The 20,181-nt window shown below is 44.8% G+C and overlaps 1 protein-coding gene across 1 annotated transcript in view; it reads left to right on the forward strand.

The window, feature by feature from the left end:
• The first annotated feature begins 8,407 nt into the window (after positions 1 to 8,407).
• LOC146203533 (group XIIA secretory phospholipase A2-like) overlaps positions 8,408 to 20,181 on the forward strand; it is a 33,872-nt gene continuing 22,098 nt past the window's right edge. Inside the window, exons 1-3 of the mRNA XM_084588829.1 lie at positions 8,408 to 8,794; positions 14,350 to 14,417; positions 19,879 to 20,053. Coding sequence (XP_084444955.1) covers positions 8,557 to 8,794; positions 14,350 to 14,417; positions 19,879 to 20,053 — 481 coding nt within the window. The 5' untranslated portion in view covers positions 8,408 to 8,556. The remainder of the gene's footprint in view (positions 8,795 to 14,349; positions 14,418 to 19,878; positions 20,054 to 20,181) is intronic.

Consider the following 20,181-nt stretch of genomic DNA (forward strand, 5'->3'; position numbering starts at 1 on the left):
CGCTGACTGCACCCATTGCCCGGAGGCAGTGCAGCCTTGAAACGAATGCCTCTTTTGGAAGAGCGGCATGTTGTTCAGAGAACACTGCCAGTCTAAAAGGTGTAAGGCCTTCGTCCTTAACAGGGAGCCCATTATCGGCACAGGTGCTCTAGTGTACCCCGGTTGCCAACGATGGTAGTCTGAACGGATGACTGGGCACGTGTGTAAAGTGATGGATAAAATGCAGAGCGTAAGAATGCGGCTCTTCTGATGGCAACGCTGATAATTGCTTTGTAAAAGGAGGTGTCAAGTGCACAAGCTTTGGGGGACAGTTGCACACGTGTGACTGCGTTTTGATGTGGTTTACTGTGTGTTTTCTTTCCAAGGGGAGAGAGTTTTTGTAACAAGCATGGGGCATGGCATATAACCTAGTGAGCCAATCATTTTGAGGTCCATTCTCTAAATTTTGTTTGTTACGAAACATTTATTGCCCCTTTTACCCTGTTTGTTTTTTGGGAGGAAGTGAATAACCTTACGGAAAGACATGCCAAAATATTTGTAAACCAATCATGTGCGAGTTTGTTGTGATTGAGGGATGAAAAGTGTGGGCCAATCCCGAAGTTGGTAAAACCAAGCCCTGCGGCCTGGAGAAGTTGTTCTGAGCTAGATCTTAATCCCTTGCCTCTTCGGCCATGCCCAAGAGTTTAGCCAGTTTTATGTTATGTTCGTTGTTTCAACTGTTGTAAATATGTACATTCCTGTATAAAGCTTCAGTTCATTTCCCCTCAAGTCAAGTGAATGTTGCCAGATACCAACATTCACTGGTACAGTCTGCAAGAATCCCTGCAAGGTATGATAGGAAGGGAGGAAGAGGCGACGACGTAGCAACAAGTAAAGCATCGGCGGCTCAGGAGGACCAGGAGCTGACAGCAGGAATCTGAAGCTTCCAAGAGAACCAACAGCAGTCTCTCTATGGTGGACCAACAACGCAAGGTGGTGACCAGTTTGGAGAAGCTGCGTGGCGAGGAAGGGAGTGGCAATAAAACAGGTGACAGCAAAGGAAGTCTGATGCCAGCGAGCTGCGGCTCATCTGAGGGTGAATCCTCTTTGCCTTTCACCTTGGCATTGTTTCGGTTGTCTGGGGTGTCACCCGGTTTGCGCACTTGAATCTGGAGAAGCAGAAAGCGAGCACGATGAGTGAGGGAGAGGAAACGGTTGTTTCTTTGGACAGTTCATCCGTGCCTGAGATGCGGAAGTAAGAACTGCTGAGGAGCGACATTGAGCTCTCAAGTACCAACTTGAACTTGCCAAATTCTCAGTAATCAACAAAGATGTAAGTCTGGAGCAGGACACCATGGTGTTGGAGAGAGGTGACACATGAGCGGAGTTTCCTCGGTACTCGAAATGGCTGTCAGGAGCGCTCCTGAAGTTTCCGGTAGAGGCAGAAGCGCCTGCTTTTGGTTCGACTCTGTGGAACACATGCTGTAGGCCTACGCGGTCCCAAAGGAACAGCAGGGCCAAATTGTATTCCCACTAATAGCGGACAAGGTACAGTTCCTGTTGACGTGCTTGACACTTTCGAAGCATAGGGAGTACGAAGTTCTGAAGAAGGTTGTGTTAGAGGAACTAAAGCTATCGGCAGGGGATTATCGTAGTAGGTACCTAACATAAAAAATACTGCCTAATAAAAGCTGGAGAACGTTTGCGACTTGCCCGCAGAGTTACTTAAATTTCTATGTAGAGGAAAGATGGATTAGTACGTTTGAGGGGCTAGCTTAGTTGCTAGTGGCAGACCAACTTAAGAACACTTTTTCTGAGGACGCCCTTCGATATGTAACTGCAGGAGTGGGAGGATGGAAGACAGCGCCAACATTGGTGGCTTGATTGCACACGTTCGAGGAAGCTGAAGGGAAGATAGAGCAGTGAAAAGGCAAGAGCAAAGAAAGGGGCAGAGCTCGAACGCGCGAGACGGTAGGCGAGAGTCTGAGCCACCTAGACGGGACGCGGCATGCACAGAGAAACCGAACACGAAGCAAAAGAGCAAATGTTTCTCATGTGGGGCAATGGGACACACGAAGGCCAATTTCCCACATAACTTCAGATGACCATCCAAGAAGACGTCTAACACCAAAGGGGACTACCTTTCAGCAGGGGTAGCGACAGAACTAGTTGCCGCACATACCGATCTAATACCGGTATCGCTGGGCTGTCGGTAGACAAATTAATGTAATTCTAGACACAGGCGAGGAAATCATGGTGGTGCGCGAGAGTGCAGTTCCCCTGGGGTTGGTTGAGCCACATGGATCTATCGAATGTGTCAGCCTTTGGTGAGAAGGTGCAAGCTAAACTCATAGTGGTGTCCCTAACATTAAAACGCAACATAAGCATGCTCTCCGATATTACGGAAGCGGTAGAGTGATCGACAAGTTGGTGTCTAGAACGGATGGCTTGCTGTCAGGGGAAGCCTGGGAGTCCCTGACGGACAAGTGCGGTGTGAAAGGCATAGTTGAAAATAACAGCCAGGTTTCAGGCAACAAGGGCGCCAAACTGAAACAAAGGTTGTGCGAGCAGCCGGAAGTGGAGCCAATCAAAGAGGGCATAATTTCTCACGCCGAAGAGTACGCAGTAACCGGCAAAGGGAACAGTAGCGGCAGACGAGTCACGGAGGACACGGCGGCAATGAACTGAAGAAAGCAGTGCCTCGGCGGTTTTCATGAAGGAGGAACTGAGGAACGGTGACGAGTTGCGAGAAGCGTGGAAAAGCGCCGAGGCCGAGAAAGGTGGCCTAACGTAAGTAGATAGTTTTCTCTACTGCAAGGAAAACTTGCTGAGGCAACCAGTAGATAAGCTGGTGCTGCCTGAATCCCGAAGTAAGGAGGTAGCTAAGTTAGCTCATGAATCGGACTGGGGAGGCCACCTTGGGTTCAGCAAAACCAAAGGCCAGGGACTCCGGAACTTCTTTTTGAGTGGGGGGGGGGGGGGGGGGGGGGGCAACTTATACCAGGTCATATGCGTTATTTTTCATATAATTTTGATTAAGTTCTTTTTGTTTTTTATTTATATTTCATTATTTTATCTAAATTTTTAAATGTAATTCAGCCCCAAATTTACAGTTTGTAAACTTAATTTTACGCAATTTGAACGCATGTTTTACCCCTAAAGAATAATGAGGCCATGAATAGTTCGCAAAAACGCCCTTCTAAAACACTATTGTACTTCATACTTCTAAAATACTCAATATATACTCGAATATTACCGACATGATGCAAGTTCAAGCAATTGAAAAGTTGGTTTGAGAGTTTATAGTACACAAACCAAAAGAACGGATATACGAATATACAAATATAAAATTGCATGGAGCCAACAAAAGGTTTAAGGGTCCCAACATCTTGCCTCGAGATTCTTTGCGAGAAGAAATTGTTATGTTGGCTCAAGGGTGCCTTATTCTTGCAATCTGTCAATTTTTACTTCCACTGAGGATGTGAGCAAGAGGGAATGGCCTTGTTTTGAAGAACTACTTATACCATCGTTTAGCAAGCCCAGGTAGACAACAATGTTTATCCTGGAACGTCGTCCGAGAAGACAGTTTTATATCTTTCTTTGAGATATTCCACAGTCGTCTTGTCACTGTCACGATCCCAAGTGCACCAAACCACCTTCTTCCCAAGAGCCTGGATTCGCTGCCTATAACAACTAAAAGTGGCAGCTTGCAGTTCACTCCTTTGTTGGGAACGTCAACGGCGGCGCTACCCATTAGTGAGAGGATCGATCTGTCCTGACCACGACCTAGTAGGTATATTGGGTATATGTCGTCATGGTTGTTCGGGCCACAATGTGTGAAAGGTGTCCTCGTTGATGAGGGTGCACTCCCCTGCGGTTCATCTCGGACGGCATCAAATGGTGTTTCATGATCAAGCGAGCTGTTACTTGAATCATGTGCAGAGGTTAGCAACAGTGCCAAGGTCATACAGCATTGACGATGCTGACTGCCGTTGTGTCCCAAATTGTGTAATTGTGAAGCATCTGCGCTGTGGCACCGTAAAATAGCTGATTTACCTTGCTTCTTTATAGTGATGCAGGCCTTCTCCTGGTGTCCACGCCGGTAGCAATTAAACGTTACTCATTACGTCTTTAAACCAGCATGTCTGTGTATCTTGTTCGTCACAGCTAGCGCCAACAGCGGCGAACTTTTGTAAGACTTTCTAAACTTAGCTTCGTGTTGTGGCTTTGGTTGTGCAAACGGCTTGTAATGGGAACATAGTCGGGTTAACAAGTGATAGCGACGACACTGCTCCGGTTGACTGTTCGGTGGCTGCTGTGTTTGTATAGGCAGTGTTCCAAAGTTGCAGTCAGCAGCCAGTTTACAGTTCTCCCTCCAACTAGTCTCATCATTGGAAGTGAGCCGTCTGCTGACCTCGGATGGCTGCGGGTTGAAATGCTTCTTCAGTGTAACTATGACGGTGTAGCAGTCTAGTGGACCACGGCAGCTGACATGCTTGGCTGGACCACGGCGCAGACGGTGTCGTTCGTCTCCTTCCCACACAGCCTGAGCAAGTGCATGGGTTTTTTTCTAGGCGCTCTCCATGACACTGAAGCTGAAGTTAAGCCGTCGAATTCCAGTATCTGTACGGGAAATGCGAGCATAGCCAAGGTGTTGCACGGCATAGCTCAAAACAGCTATAGCGATACAGTTTCCCTATGCCTAGTATGTGAAAGAATTTCGATAAGATAACCTTCCCGCAAGAATTTTTAAAATGCGGTATTTGGAAGCAGAGTTATTTGCAATCAAAATTTGAATATCTGCGCCTTCGTGGTTTTCCTCCTCCCTTCAACTTTTTAGCACACGCAAACGCTCCTCAGCGGGCCTCGCCCACTGACACATCACAACTGACGCATTTGCGCTTTTACTTTTTGGCAGTGGCTATAGGTGGCTATATCTGAACGAGCCGCAAAGCATGCTGGTTAATTCCGACTTCCGGGTCTTTCTGCCAGACGGGCGTCTGCTGCGCTGTGCTTGAAACTCTGCACCGACAAGCTTAAATTCGACTCTTCACGTGTTTATAAGCGCGAATGAAGTCGTAGAAAAGGTCATAGTGATCTGGACACATGTTATGACCCTATTTAACATTTCGTGTTTGAAGAAAACGGTTGAAAAATTATTGCAAGTGCAGTCATTACAACGTGTGTCGTCTCTTCGCGCTGAAGTTTAACATGCATCGTTCATTCAGCCAAGGTTCGTTTTTCGTTGATGTTATCACGCAGTTGCTACATATAACTCTAAAATATACTAGATTAAGCATTCTTTAGAAGTATTTCGCGCTAGCAGAAGCCAGATAATTAGATTACCGGCAGTCACTCTTTAGCGCTTAGGAGCGGACTGTCGTGCAAGTTGCAGCTGCGACTGCTAAGATCTGAAAGCATGCAAATACCAGGAGGACATTGTGCACTTTTTTTTGCAGCCTTTACAAAGCTTTCTCGGTTTATGCTGCACTGCCCGAGAGACAGAGCAGCTAGGGTTTCTTGTCTTGTGTACTTCAGCTGCCTGCAAGCACGGCCGGTACAACGCTAAAATTGTGACATGCGATTCTAACAATGTGTTGTGCTATTCCTTCAGAAGATCTAGATATACTTATCAGTGTTTGAAGCCTTAGAAGTGTGCACAATCTTCGCTATTTTAAGCTACATACGCTCTTGATAGCTCAATTGATTTTGTTTACATATGTGCTTTTATTTTTTCTGGAAACTGTAGGAGGTAGAATGCCAAAGAACTGTATCGTGGCTAACATCATACTGTCAATCAATGAAAACATTAGGAGGATCACGAAAAAAAAAAAAATCTCTTTCAAGCATTGATTTTTACTTAATTTGTATTAGGAAAATGCAATGCATGATGTATGAGTTACATTTTTAGCACTGCTGTATTCATTCTGCATACATCATACCCCAACATGCATATAGCCAAGACTATATGGCCAAAAACCTTTACTAATGCTTGTTGATGGCCTGGGTTGGCTAGTAACATAGCTATATTCCAGCAGTCAGAGAGACATATCCACTTGCCGAGGGTGCAGTTCATGCGAGAAAACCCTACTCGTAAGCAAAATTATCCAAGCATAATGTGTGGGACATTTTACGCCATTCACATGCAACTGTGGAAGCTCTACATGTTTGAAATTCCTATGCTTAATTCCCCGATACTGATTGCTGCATTATGTCGGTCAAAAAAGGGAAGTACTAAAACAAAAGGTGTGTTTTGAAACCTCCAGAAACTTCAGGATGAGAAACAATTAATTCTTCCAATCAAAGCTGGGAAGAGCCTGTAACTATTTTGCTGTTGTGTACTTTGTGCTTTGGGTCTGGTTGGACAGAAAAATTAGATTTTGTATACTTTCAGATGTTTCCAGTAGGCACATATAGGCTGTTAATGCATACATACTGGAATGTGGGAATGTATAACTTCTGCACCATATGCAATGTGTTCAAGGTAAAGGAGTCAAGCACGAAAAGCCAGGCATAAAGTCAACTTGTCTTGTGGTTCTTCACAATGAAAACATCAGTTGAAAACAAGGTATCAACACTTAGCACAGCTTTGCTACGGGCACCAAGATAAACAGTCAGGCACAAGAAAATAGCCAACACAAAAGTGACTAGTCTTTATTATACAGCCATGAAAGAGCAAAGATTCTTGGAAATGGGAAACCGTTCTCGTACTATAATTACACCTTATATTACTTTCTTCAGCAGAACTTTTGCAGCACATTTTTTACAGCATGTGATCAATGACCTCCAAGCAAGGCTGGGAGTAAGGAATAGTAAATTGTGACAAAATGCCTAGTACGGGCTGTAGAAATGAGCTTCAATAGACCTGTGGGTGATTAATAGCAAGCTGTAAGAAAATGCTTAGTACGGAGCACAGAAATCAATTGCCTCGACAAGATTCATATTTCTTACCCTTATACATAAAAGCTGCTATAGCTAGGCCAACCTCTGCCTACCTTGCAGAATCTTGCATTTCTTGAGATGGCCAATGGCCACCAGCACCTTGTTTTCCATCTGAAGGCCATGCAGCGAGTGAAAATAACATAACTTCATGTATGCAGCACCTTGCATTGCATCACAAGTAGCTTCCGTAGCAAAGCTGTGCTAAGTGTTGATACCTTGCTTTCAACTGATGTTTTCATTGTGAAGAACCACTAGACAAGTTGACTTTATGCCTGGCTTTTCGTGCTTGACTCCTTTACCTTGAACACATTGCATATGGTGCAGAAGTTATACATTCCCACATTCCAGTATGTATGCATTAACAGCCTATATGTAGCTTATGTAGATGTATTCATTTAAGTTTTGAATGAACACGTTAAGCATCACCTAGACCATTATAAAACTGCTTTGCTGAACAGCAAAATTTGGTTTTACACCATGTATCTCAGCTGTCAGCTTTTCTACGTGGCATATATATAATGAAATATGAAAAATAGCTGTCCTGAAGTGAATATTTCATGACTCTGACCCAGAGTATGGAAAAATGCTGTTAATTTGTATCACTGCAACAGCCTTTAACTGTCTCTCTTCCTACACAAGACAATAATAAACACCAAAGTTACATGTATACTAGGTCTGCACTAGCAGGCTTTCAAAATGCTTGTATTTCTCCGCAATTTTCGCATGCTCACGCTGATTGCTTCGCTGGTGAAAGCGTGTTTCGTTATCTGGAGTTAAATCGGAACATAATTGCTTGCACAGCAATGTATACACAATTGTATAAATCTTACCAACTACTAACGGCGACACGCTGACCAGGCAACGAGATCGACAGCTGATTGGTAAGCACAGACCGTAGTTCTAGAAACTTGCATTTAGCAGAAATTGCCGGGGAGAAAATTGTTCAGTACTTATAATATTATACCACGCTGTACTGACTGAGGCCAAACAAAACAAATTGCGAACCTTTTGAAGACTTAGAAAGCTTGGCTGTAGCGCATATCCAAAGTTGCCCGAGCGAGAACTTTGTGCTCTTGAAGGAGAGCAAACAACCTACTTCACAAAATTTCCTAGCTTTTATACTCGAGAAATAAATTCTCGAGTTGCCCGTGCAGCTCGCCGTCGACGGTCAGCCAGCAGATTGGAACGGCCAACTGTTTTCGCCGTTCACAACTCGACGGCACTCTGAACATCTTGTATCGCGTTCTTGTTGAGTTGCCGTAGTTGGAAGCCGAGCACAACACCACATTCCTAGCAAATTGAGCGCAAAGAGCGCAAAGATGAAGAGAATAAAGGTCGAAACCGCACGCCTGCAAGCAATACCAGCAGCAACCAAACCACAAAAACGACCCGGAAGTCAAAATTCACGTGACAAATTCTCGCCGTGACGCGATGTCCGCCAAAACTTGGACTTACGTTGCTATAGTTGCTTATCACGACTGGCGGGATCCCGTAGTCAATACGCTTCCGGGTCGAGCCAAGCCACGTACCGCTTCCGCCCTAGTGCTGTCATGGCGGAAGTAGTGCTGTTTGCAGTCTTGCTAAATATGCGTGAGGTTTTAGCAGGTTTAACTCCCTTGCTTGACTGACGTAACAATGATATTTCCGTCATTCCATGGTTGGTATCGACTTATTCCGGTCGGCGTAACGATAATAGCTTGGATTGTATCCGGACAAACAATATTTGATTACGCACGGCATCTGACGCATCAAGCTGAGCGCTATCTGGATGACTTGAAGTTCGGGATAAAGGCGATTAGGAACGGACTGAACACAGTTGAAGGTGTCCTGAAAGACTCTAAGGAGCCTGAGTGCGCGTACAAATGCGCTGACGGTAAGTGAATTAGTGTCCACGCCGATAGCGCGATCGAGCGGGTACAATCGATAAGATGACATCTGTTTTAGCGAATGGACACAAATGCATGTGATATGGAGCATGAAGTTTTTTTTTTTTCTTTCACGGTAGGATTGTGATAAGCGCGATGAATCCCTTAGGTGGATTGTGCGAGGCTCAAGAAGTTTTCAGCCAACCCGTCTACGGACTTAATGGGAACGTATCGCAAAGAAGACAAGGACATAATGAGGGATACACACACGAGCGCTCGTGTGCGCTACGTTTCCTATGATTCAAATGCACCAACTCGCCCAATACAGCATTCTTGTGCCGTCTACGGACAATGCAGGCTCATTGCAAAATATAGTTGTCAAGGCTCCGAGCACATGTTGCAAAGTAGAGTAAAAAAACTGTGGTAGTTTTTCTTTTCTCTTTTCTTTTTTTTTTTTTAATTTCCGCCGCATTCGAAAAAGGGCAGAGGTGCTGGGAAAAAAAAAAAAAAAAAGACGCAGATGCGTAAGCAAAAAACAAAAGTACTTGTGCATTGCAATACAAACAAAAAATAATGTGCAAAAAGACACAATCCGGAAAAGAAAAAAAGATATGAAATTTTCTATTTGTGAAGTTCCAGTACCCTTTCATTCTCGGTGTATTTTCTGCATGAAAGCATCCTTATGTTTTTGTTTGAGTCAGCATGCATGCAACACATGAACGACATAATGGAAAAGCTAAAACTGGTTTGCTAGTGTGCTCATACCATGAATGGACTAATAGGTACCAACGAAAATGCAATATGTATATATATAGTGTGGGGAGAATTTTGATGGTGTTCACTGTGGGCACCTGGCACCATCCTTGACCTACAGATCTTTTCACAAAGTGGTTGCTGCTTACTGTCATCTTGAAAGCACTTGAGTGCTGATGCCGAACTAAATCCAGTGTTGCATTTCTTGGCTCTCAATGTATTTATGCTGACTGGACGTAAATCTGATGAGTGTTGGGAGTACTTTACTTTTCCAATTGTCGGGTGTAAACATTTGCGACTTGTGGAATTTCAAGCAAATATGTATTCAGAATGTCTTCCCACTTGCAGATCTAAGCAATAAGAAATTTGCTTACATTTGTAACGTGATTACTAGGTGCCACTGTGTGTGTGTAGCGCCAGTGGCTCGGCCAGAAATTCTTGCTGTTAGCATAAATTTTTAAGTGTGGTTAAACACATCAGTTCAGTTCAGCCGTTCAGTCGTGTCCGACTCTTTGTGACCCTATGGACCATGTCACGCCACGCTTTCCGGTCTCTATCTTCCTAACATCACATAACTTCATCTGCAGTGCCTCGAGGATGCCGTCAAACCATCGCGTTCGCTGCCTACCCCTTCTCCGGCAACCCTAAACCTTTCCCAACATCAAATCTTTCTCCAGCGACTCCTCTCTTCTCATCAGATGACCAAAGTAGCTGAGCTTTAACTTTAGAATTTGACCCTCCAATGAGCAGTCAGGGTTTATGGTCGACAGTATCGACTGATTTGATCTTCTGGCAGTCCAAGAAACTCTCAAGAGTCTTCGCCAGCACCACAATTCAAACGCGTCAATTCTTCGGCGGTCAGCCTTCTTCACAATCCAACTCTCTCATCCATACATCACAACTGGAAAGACCATAGCACGAGTTATACGGATCTTGGTTGGCAGTCTAATGTCTCTGCTCTTTACTAGGCGGTCAAGGCTAACCATTGCTCTCTTTCCCAGAAGCAGGCGTCTCCTAATTTCATGGCTGCAGTCTCCTTCCGAGGTAATCTTGGAGCCCAAGAAGAGAAAATCTGTCACAGCTTCCACTTCTTGTCCCTTGATGCTCCAGGACTTGATAGGGCAAGACGCCATCATCTTTGTCTTTTTAATGTTCAGTTTAAGCCCAAACTTCTCACTCTCTTCTTGTACGCGCATCAGAAGTCTCTTGAGTTCCACTTCTCTTTCTGCCATTAAAGTGGTATCATCCGCATATCTAAGGTTGTTGATACGTTTTCCAGCAATCTTCACTCCAGCTGAAGACTCGTCCAGACCGGCCTTCCTCATGATGCACTCTGCATATAGGTTAAATAGGCAGGGCGACAGTATGCAGCCTTGCCTCACTCCTTTCTCAATCGGAAACCAATCAGTAAGACCATGCCCAGTTCTGACTGTGGCCTCTTGTCCTTTATACAGGTTCCTGAGGAGACAGATGAGGTGAATTGGAACTCCCATCTCTTGGAGAGCTTGCCACATTCTGCTGTGATCTACGCAGTCAAACGCTTTCGCATAATCAATAAAGCAGAAGTAGATGGGTTTCAGGAACTCTCTTGCTTTTTCCATGATCCAGCGAAGGTTGGCAATTTGGTCTCTAGTTCCTCTTCCCTTGCGAAACCCAGCTTGCACATCTGGAAGCTCACGATCCACATACTGCTGCAGCCTACCTTGGAGGATTTTCAACATCACCTTGCTAGCATGCGAAATAAGCGCGATCGTGCGGTAGTTGGAACAATCTTTGGCACTGCCTTTCTTTGGAGTGGGGATGTAAACTGACCTCTTCCAATCCTGTGGCCACTGCAAGGTTGTCCAAATCTTCTGACATAATGTATCCAGAATGTTAAGAGCGTCATGGTTGAGGTTTTGAAGCAACTCAGCTGGAATGCCATCAATTCCGCTAGCTTTGTTCTTAGCAAGGCTGGCTAAGGCCCATTCAACTTCACTCTTCAGGATGCCCGGCTCGAGATCAGTAATCACAACCGTCTTATGTTGGGTTTGCACATCCGGGTCCTTCTTGTACAGTTCTTCTGTGTATTCCTGCCACCTCTTCTTTATCTCTGAGGCTTCAGTGAGGTCCTTGCCTCGTTTGTCCTTTATCACGCCCAGCTTGGCACAGAAGCTTCCTTTGATATCTCTTATACAGAGCTCTTGTGTTCCTTAATTGGCTGTCGTCCTCAACTGCTTGGCACTGTATGTTCAGGAAGGCATTCTTATCTCTCCTTGCTATTTTCTGAAAATCCGCATTGAGAACCTTGTATCTTTCTCTTTCCCCCATAACTTTTGCCATCCTCCTTTCCTCAGCTATTTGCAAAGCCTCTTCAGATAACCAGTTTGCTTTTTTGCATTTCTTTTGCTTTGGAACTACTTTAGTAGCAACTTCTTGTATTATATCACGAACATCAGTCCACATCTCTTCGGGCTCTCTGTCTTCTAGATCTAATTCTTGAAATCGATTCCTCACTTCCACAGCATATTCTAAAGGAATTTGATCCAGATCATACCTGAAAGGCCTTCTAGTTTTCTGCGTTTTCCTCAATCGAAGCTTAAATTTGGCAACAAGAAGCTGATGATCGGTGCCACAATCGGCCCCAGGCCTTGTTTTTACTGCTTGTATAGCGCTTCTCCATCTCTGCCGGCAAAGAATATAATCGATCTGATTCCTGTACAGACCGTCTGGTGAAGTCCATGTGTACAGGCGCCTCTTGTGCTGTTGAAAATGAGTATTCACTATGGTCAGGTTGTTTTCTTGACAAAACTCTACTAGCCTCTGCCCAGCTTCATTTGGCTCGCCAAGACCGAACTTGCCTATAATTCCGGATATTTCTTCACTCCCGACCTTAGCATTCCAGTCTCCTATGAGAAAAACGTCTGATGATGGGGTGCGGTCTAAAAGGCATTGTAGGTCCGCATAAAATCTCTCAACGTCAGCTTCTTCAGCAGTAGTGGTCGGTGCATAGACTTGGATAACTGTTATGTTGAAAGGGTGACCTTGGATCCGAAGTGAAATCATTCGGTCGTTTTTGGGGTTGTACCCTAGCACTGTTTTGCCCATTCTTCTGTTTACTATGAGAGCGACCCCATTCCTTCTCTTGGATTCGTGCCCACAATAAAAGACATAATCGTCGCCGGAGTTAAACTCTCCCATTCCGGTCCACTTGAGCTCGCTGATACCCAAGATATCAATGTTCAATCTGTCCATTTCTCGCCTGACGACATCCAGTTTACCTTGCGTCATAGATTTTACATTCCATGTTGCTATGTGATATATCTCCTTGCAACTTCGGACTTTCCGGTCGCTTCCCGACACATCCACAACTGAGCGTCCTTTTGGCTTTAGCCCAGCCGCTTCATTCGTCCTGGAGCTACTAGGAGTCGCCCTTTGTTCATCCCCAGTAACATGTGGGACGCCTTCCAACCTGGGGGCTCATCTTCCGGCGCCATATCATTAATGGTATTGTGACTGGCCATAGGGTTTTCTTGGCAGGAAATACTGGAGTGGGTTGCCATTACCTTCTCCAGTGAATCACATTTTGTCAGAACTCTCTGCCGTGACCTGTCTATCTTGGGTGGCCCTACACAGCAGAACTCACGACTGCATCGAGTTTCGCAAGCCTCTCCGCCACGACAAGGCAGTGATCCATGAAGGGGGGTTAAACACATAGTGGATGTCAAACAGAAACTTTGGCGTGGGTGCAAAATTTGCTTCAGCTTAGCAGTGGGCTGAAAGGGAACTTTAGCATTTTTTTGAGAAAATGTCAGCATTGTCTGTGTGAAACATCCCTGAATGAAGGAGGGACCTTCCTTGATAAGCACCAGCAAAGGCACCCTCTTATCTAAACTGGCTGAGATACAGTGGGAAAGCCAGCTTCCTTCCAGACAACTGGCTATGGCCATGATCTTTGCTTCTGTATAGGCACATTATCCTCATCTCATATGGTAAAAGCAGAAATGAGGTCACCAGCAAAAAAAAACACACTTGGTGCTGTGGCAGGATTTCGTGTGAGTGCTTACTTCAAGAATTTATGAGAAAATGCAGTGAGTCCTAGTTGTGTCATGTGCCACAGTAGCCCATGGGTATAGAAAGAAATATTAGCAAATGTATGAAGTACTGTAACTGTTAGTTGCCATTTGGCTTGCAGACTCCTCCTAAACTCTTGATCGGCTTTCGGACTCAACCCTTGCTTGGTTTTCTTTGGCAACGTTAGTCACCGTGAGACTACTGGTCCCCTTAGCTGATCATTTCCCTGGTTCTACATAAGAATGTGAGCACTGTTCCTAGCATGTCAGCATAGTGGAGAACATGGTAGAGGCCACAGTACTTGTCACAGGTACAGTCTTTGTCAAAAGTGTAGAGCCCAGGGGGTCTGCTTCTGAGCCACTTCATGTGGCTTGTAATGCATTCCCAGTGTTCCGTAAGATTTTTCATCCTGCCCCCTCCAGTAGGAAGGACCTCCATTAATGCTAAATCAGCGCCACTACATGGCTCTGAAGCAGACCCCCTGGGCTCTACGCTCTTGACAAAGGCTGCATATCAAAATGACTAGTCGCAAGGGTTTGATGGGTTTGTACAAGTAGGTTTGAATGCATTTGGGGCTGTTCCATTTTTTAAATATTTTGATTTAGCACCTGTGCATCCCTGCTGTAGTGTGGCAGGTTTCTAAACTGGATTTTTTTCCAGGCCATTTTAGTTTCCAGAAAGTTTGCATTTTTTTCGCTCATTGCCCCTTGATCTCAATTTCTGTGTATTATTTTCTTCACTTTTTCTTTGTTACTAGGATCATCACCGAAACCCAAGATTGGTTACAAAGCTGACTCCAATGGCTGTGGTGCTTATGGCTTTCAGGTGGTGAAGTTTTTGCAGACTTCATTTTTATTTGGTGCAGTTTTCTTTCTTTAGTAGCAGGATGCGAAGACAGTTGCTTCAAGCAAACAGTCTTTTGCTTTCAAACTATGGAAGCTCTTCTGTACATGTCTACTGAGCCTGATGTTAATGATCTCTTTGCATTATGTAAGCTGTTTGTATGCCAAGAAATAAGTTTTGAATGGTGGTTCTGTGTATAATGTGATAGCATTTAGCATGCACTTATGGCAATACTATCTTTCTAACCACTCGAAGTGACAAAGACTGCATACCTTTCTTTCATAAAGCTACTTCAGAGCCATTTACATTTGCATAATGCAGACATCCAATTCAACCACCTTGCAGTTTTTTAGCCCCCCTTGTCATGTGTCCCAGCTGCTCATATGCATTTGAGTTACTGGCATGGCTCCTATATCAGCTATATTTGACATGTTTAACACATTGCACATTCATAACAAGTTGTTTTATTTGCACTAGACCTAATACAGTTGCAAGCAGATTGAACACACTTCATTGTCATTAAATGCCAGTTATCTGCCACGTGTGCTGCTGTACCAAGCCTTGTCATCTACCTAATTTACTTGAATCTAGGCGAGCCTCGATTCTAAGCGGACCTGAAAGTTGAAGGCCAAAAGAAAAAAATTTTCTAGAATGTAAGCCAACAGAAAAATGAGAAAAATTAAAACAGCAGCAGCTACCAAATGCAGACAACATACCTATATTCGCCACAAACCAGCCCCAATTACTCATTATTGCCGTCGCTGGTCTCCCTGTCACTGTCCTCCTCGTATGGTGCGCAGCCTTCTGTTTCAAGTGCATTTGAAATGCGATTTTTTCAGGATGAGCATGCGGCTAAGCCTTCTTAAGTGCCATTTCAGGCTGCAGCAATCTGGCTTGTTAATTCCAGTGATATGCACTTGAGGTGGTCTGTTGGAGTTATCTTGAGTGTTTCAGTGAATCAGTCTGCATAAAAAAGTTTTTATGCAATCCTTTAAAGTAGGGGTTCTCATTCAGGGTTCTATGGAACCCTGCGGTTCCGCAAGCTGCTTTTGAGGGTTCCGCTAGCTCTGCCTGGACTGCCTGCCCTCTTACCCTACTCTACCTCTGTCCACTTCCTTCTACGTGTGCGGACCAAGCATATGCCTGATCCACTGAAACCCATTTTTGAGCATTAGCTTTCTTATCCGAGCTCATTTCTAGCTTCGCGCCATCAGCGTAGGCAGCATCCACAGCACGGACCTTGATGGGTAGCTCTTCAGCACACCTGGCACCATGCCAAGTACCTCTGTCATTATACGTAGTGTAGAACATTGGCAAAAAAGTGCAAAGGGCCATGGTGCACAAGATGACGCGTGTTGAAATTTGTGCATTAGTGCATGTGGCACTGCAGATTTGAGGTAGCCAAGCCACAAAAAAAAAAAAAAAAGCTATGCACATCTCATTGAGTGTTTTTCTGGGCGTTTCGATGGCCTTGATGGTGCCGGGTGAAGTTTTGCTGCCGGCGAACCCATTTGCACCAAAATATCATTGTCTGCCAAAGTAGAAAATTATGCTGCGCTCCACCAGAGCAGGGAACGGCAGATAACCAGTGAAAGCCGAGCTAGTTGTCAACATGATTCTGTGTATCTAAATAACAGTGCTGGGAACGAGACGAAACACGGAAGAATGAAGAAGAAACACAGACACAGCACATGTGTCTGCGTTTCTTCTTCGTTCTTCGTGTTTTGTCTTGCTCCCAGTGCTTTTATTTAGATATGCAATACCAACTAGCCTGACACCACGCTCTCATGATTCGGTGCACAGCCCAGCCAATCAAGCCGCCGGCTTTGACTGAGCATGCAAACGAGGTGGAACGTTGGTTTTGGGACTACTTTTCTGCATTCTTATTTGGAGGTGTAAGCATGAGGGAGAGAAGGCCATTTAATAAAACAAAGCTGATTGCCAAAAAGAAAAGAACAAACAAATGCTTACAAAAGGGAACTAAACGACAATAAAATCCAGGATGGGTCCATCCTCAACGTACACTGCCTGTTTGTGATGGCCTGGCGAGTTGGCGTGTTTCTTGCTACATCTTGATGGCTATTGGGGTTCCTTGAGACAGAAAAGTTTGAAAACCCCTACTTTAAAGGCTTGTTGATGCAGACGTTAAGGGGCTGTAGCTGGCTTGTCATGCTGCCGTGTATGATCGTGATGTCTGCACCAGGTTTGGTGAGCGCAACTTTTGCTCTGTTGGTCAGATATTCTAGTTAGGAATTGAAAACGAGGAGGGATGTTTTAGAAATAGCCTCCAGACATTGCTGTCACCATTCTCACAACTGATTGTCATGAACTGTCACAAAATTGAAGTTACATATAAAATGTTGCAGTAAAAGCCTCGCACCTGTGCGGTATGCAAAATTTGCCATCTATCGGAACTGTGCTACACGACGCCATGTTCAAGGGTTGAGTGCGTCGGCTGCGCTTACGGCTGCTGCTGTCACGTTAGCTGCGTCTGCTTTGTGCTGTGATTTTCGTGTATTTGTTCGCATTCAAAGCAAAAAATGACGGAATAATAGACAATTAATTGCCCACGCTGCCTACATTACTTTGTGAAGTGTTACTGCACTGCCAAACCTTGCAAACGGTGGTAACAGCATAGCTACAAATGGCAAAACCTTTGTTGTTGCTCCGGGGCATTCCATGATACGCTACCCAAATACGCGTCCATGAAAGTGCAAAACATATTGATATTGCTTCCGGGTGTAAAACATGTCTGCGATGTCATTACGCGTACACGAAGGAGCCTAATGTTGTTTCTTGGTTGTTTTTTTTAAATATAGGACTGATGTCTAATAGACACTGCGCTCTGATGGACCTTCACAGTTCCCAGTGAAGCGTGTGCACTACTGTTCCCATTCTCTGTCTGAACGTTTGGCAGCTGATGTATCTCGTTAGCATGTAATCAACCATATTGCAGATCCCATATTCTATGTTACTGGCTAAAACCCCCAACCACGTGAATTTGCCGGCGAAACGCGACAGGTCAACGACGTGATTTCGTGCGCTCTGATCCTCCTCAGATATGTAGCTCCTGTTGCCATCACATCGTGGTTCTATTTCGTGAAAATCAATATATAGCAGATACTGCTGCCTGCTAAGTCACATAGCAGAGGTCTGCCTTATACCCAGATGCAATGTCAAACTCCATCGTGGACGCATGTTCGAGCAGTGCTTTGTGCAATGCGCAGTTTTTGCAGCAAAGTCTTTCTCCTCTCCAATACCGCATTTTTTTGTCTTTCCGTAATTCTGGACAGAATTGAAATATTTCAATTGTTTTTCGTTGTCCATGTCAGGGGTGAGCTTAGTAGTGAGACGAGGGGGGGGGGGGGGGGGGGGACGAGGTTTAATGGCTTTCTTTGCTTGTGAAGATATTGAATGAAAACACTAATCGCACTGCGTTCTCATGCAATATTTGACACTAGCGACATTCTTCATGAAATCGTTTTGCAAAAAAGTAGCGAACATATACGGGCTGTCTAATGTTAAAGGGCGGTTTTCTTTCTATAGCTGCCGAACACATTTGCAAAGTCCGAATTTATGGGGCGTCCAGTCAGTTGACAACTGAAAGAACACAAATGTTTTCAGTGTGGAGCTGTGATGCATTGGATTTTTTTTTTGCCAGATTGCAAAACAACAAACATTATTTGCCAGCAGCAATTCAGGGCAATAGTAGAATGTACTGAGCAATGAGCATACAGAAAATGTGATGCATGCATGTATAGGGCTGGGTACTTTTAGACAAAATAAAGTTGGAAGATGTGCGCGTTCATTCTTGCTTCTACTGCGATAGCTGCAGTAGCAAACCTCACTGCTAAGCGTGGTAAGGCTCACTACAAACGAAATTGCTCTGTGGATACTGTCAAATGATTGACAGTTTCAATCCCTACCTCATTACACGGGTTTCATGGCGCGCCATGAAGGTTAAACTAAGAAACGGCATTTTTCAGTGATATGGGTGGGAAAAGAGAAAACTGGTGTGGTCCAAATTAAGGCGTAACTTTTTTTTGATGCACCTCGCACAACTCGCAGAAAAGGAATCTTGCACTAATAAAAAAAAGCAAACAGCATGGTGATCGCTATGACTATAGCAACAACAATCATGCGAACGCGCGGTAGACGAGAGCAGCTAAACGGTAGGGGCAGTTGCTGCCACGTATATACTCAGAGTCATTTCTTTTGCAGGTCGTGTTCTGGAGACGTATCTCGGCAACTGAAGCCTGGACGTAGTTGACTATATTCAATTCATCGATGAATTGAATGCGTAAGGACGTTAGAATATCGCGCTGGAATTTAAGAGAGCAGTCTGGCACCTTTGAAGTGCCGAAACCTGTTCTGGATACCTGGATACCTGGACGTATACATACGGGCGAAATTTGTTGACAGCTTGTATGCATGAAACCTTAAAAGCTGAGATGAATTGGCGCAACAGGGAAATCAGAAACAACACTTTTGCACATCTTTTATGCGAAAAGGCGATGCGCAGTTCGTCTACAGGCAAATTTAACACACCGTGGGCGATATATTTCGTCTGCCTTAGCTCCGAGTACTGATTTGCAATCTTCCAATGCACGCGCACGCCGTTGATCGAAAATGTACCTAGCGTGACAACCACGCGAGAGCAGATTAACACAAGCCTCAAGAAGAAAAAAAAAAGCTCAAGGGTTGTAACTTGCTGCTTCTTTTCTTCTACACCCTTATTTTTAATTTTGTGTACAACAAGGGGCACAACAGTACGTCAATATTATCGGGAACAACGAGTATTAACGCAGCCGGCTGCGCAACCCCCTATGCCGCCTGCCGCTCCTCACTGCAGCTACCCTTGAACATGGCGGAAACGCACGTGGCGGCCGATAGATGGCAGCAATTTTGCATAAGGTCTATAGCCAGCACGCACGCTGTCAGGTCTCAAGGCAAGGCGAAGTACTGCATCTTGAGGAATTCCTGTGAAATGTCAAAGCCACTCACTGCTTTCGTCAGCTACGGCTAGGAGTAGTTCTGGCTGCAGTGCAATCTTTTGATCAGCGTTATTAGAACAAACTCAGTTCCACAGCTCCGCCCAGAGAGGTGTCCCCAGTGGCCGTCGCAAGAACTAATGGCTCTGTAGTCGACTCTTGCTCCTTGCCGGGCGCGTTATCTGCTACACGTGGCACAGAAGTGTAGAGTGGCCGGCACACATGTAGCTGTTACTTGCTGATGGAGCTTTATAGGGGCAACCCCTTTGTGCTATTTTTCTAGTTTCAGTGAATTGTGTTTATGAATTCTCGAATCTAAGTTGATTTAAGAGTTTGTGCTGTAAAAAAGCTGTGGGCATAACATAGAATAAGTATGGCAGTTGAAGTGGCCATTTTCATCCTGCTCAAATGTGCCGCGGATGCTTGCTTACTTATTGCTTTGTGCTTTATAGCTGGAAACCAAGGAACTTCCCTTCAAGGAAATGAATTCATGTTGTCACAAGCATGACCTCTGCTATGGCACTTGCCTGGCTGACAAGGATGATTGTGATGCAAGGTTTCTTAGCTGTCTCGACTCTGTGTGTGATAAGAAGGCCAGCAGGAGTCACAAGGAGAAGAACTCTCAGGGTACGTCGTTTTCATACCTGTATGCGTCACAGAACTTTTGGAGCTTTGCAAGAAGGAAAAGTTTTTCAGTGATTTTCTTTACCGTACTCCAAGTTAGGCTGAGGCCACTGCTGCCGGATGACGTTTTT

The sequence above is a fragment of the Amblyomma maculatum genome, chromosome 1 (assembly GCF_055883805.1).
Source record: "Amblyomma maculatum isolate TAMU_Amacu chromosome 1, ASM5588380v1, whole genome shotgun sequence".
In the NCBI taxonomy this organism is placed as follows: Eukaryota; Metazoa; Arthropoda; class Arachnida; order Ixodida; family Ixodidae; genus Amblyomma; species Amblyomma maculatum.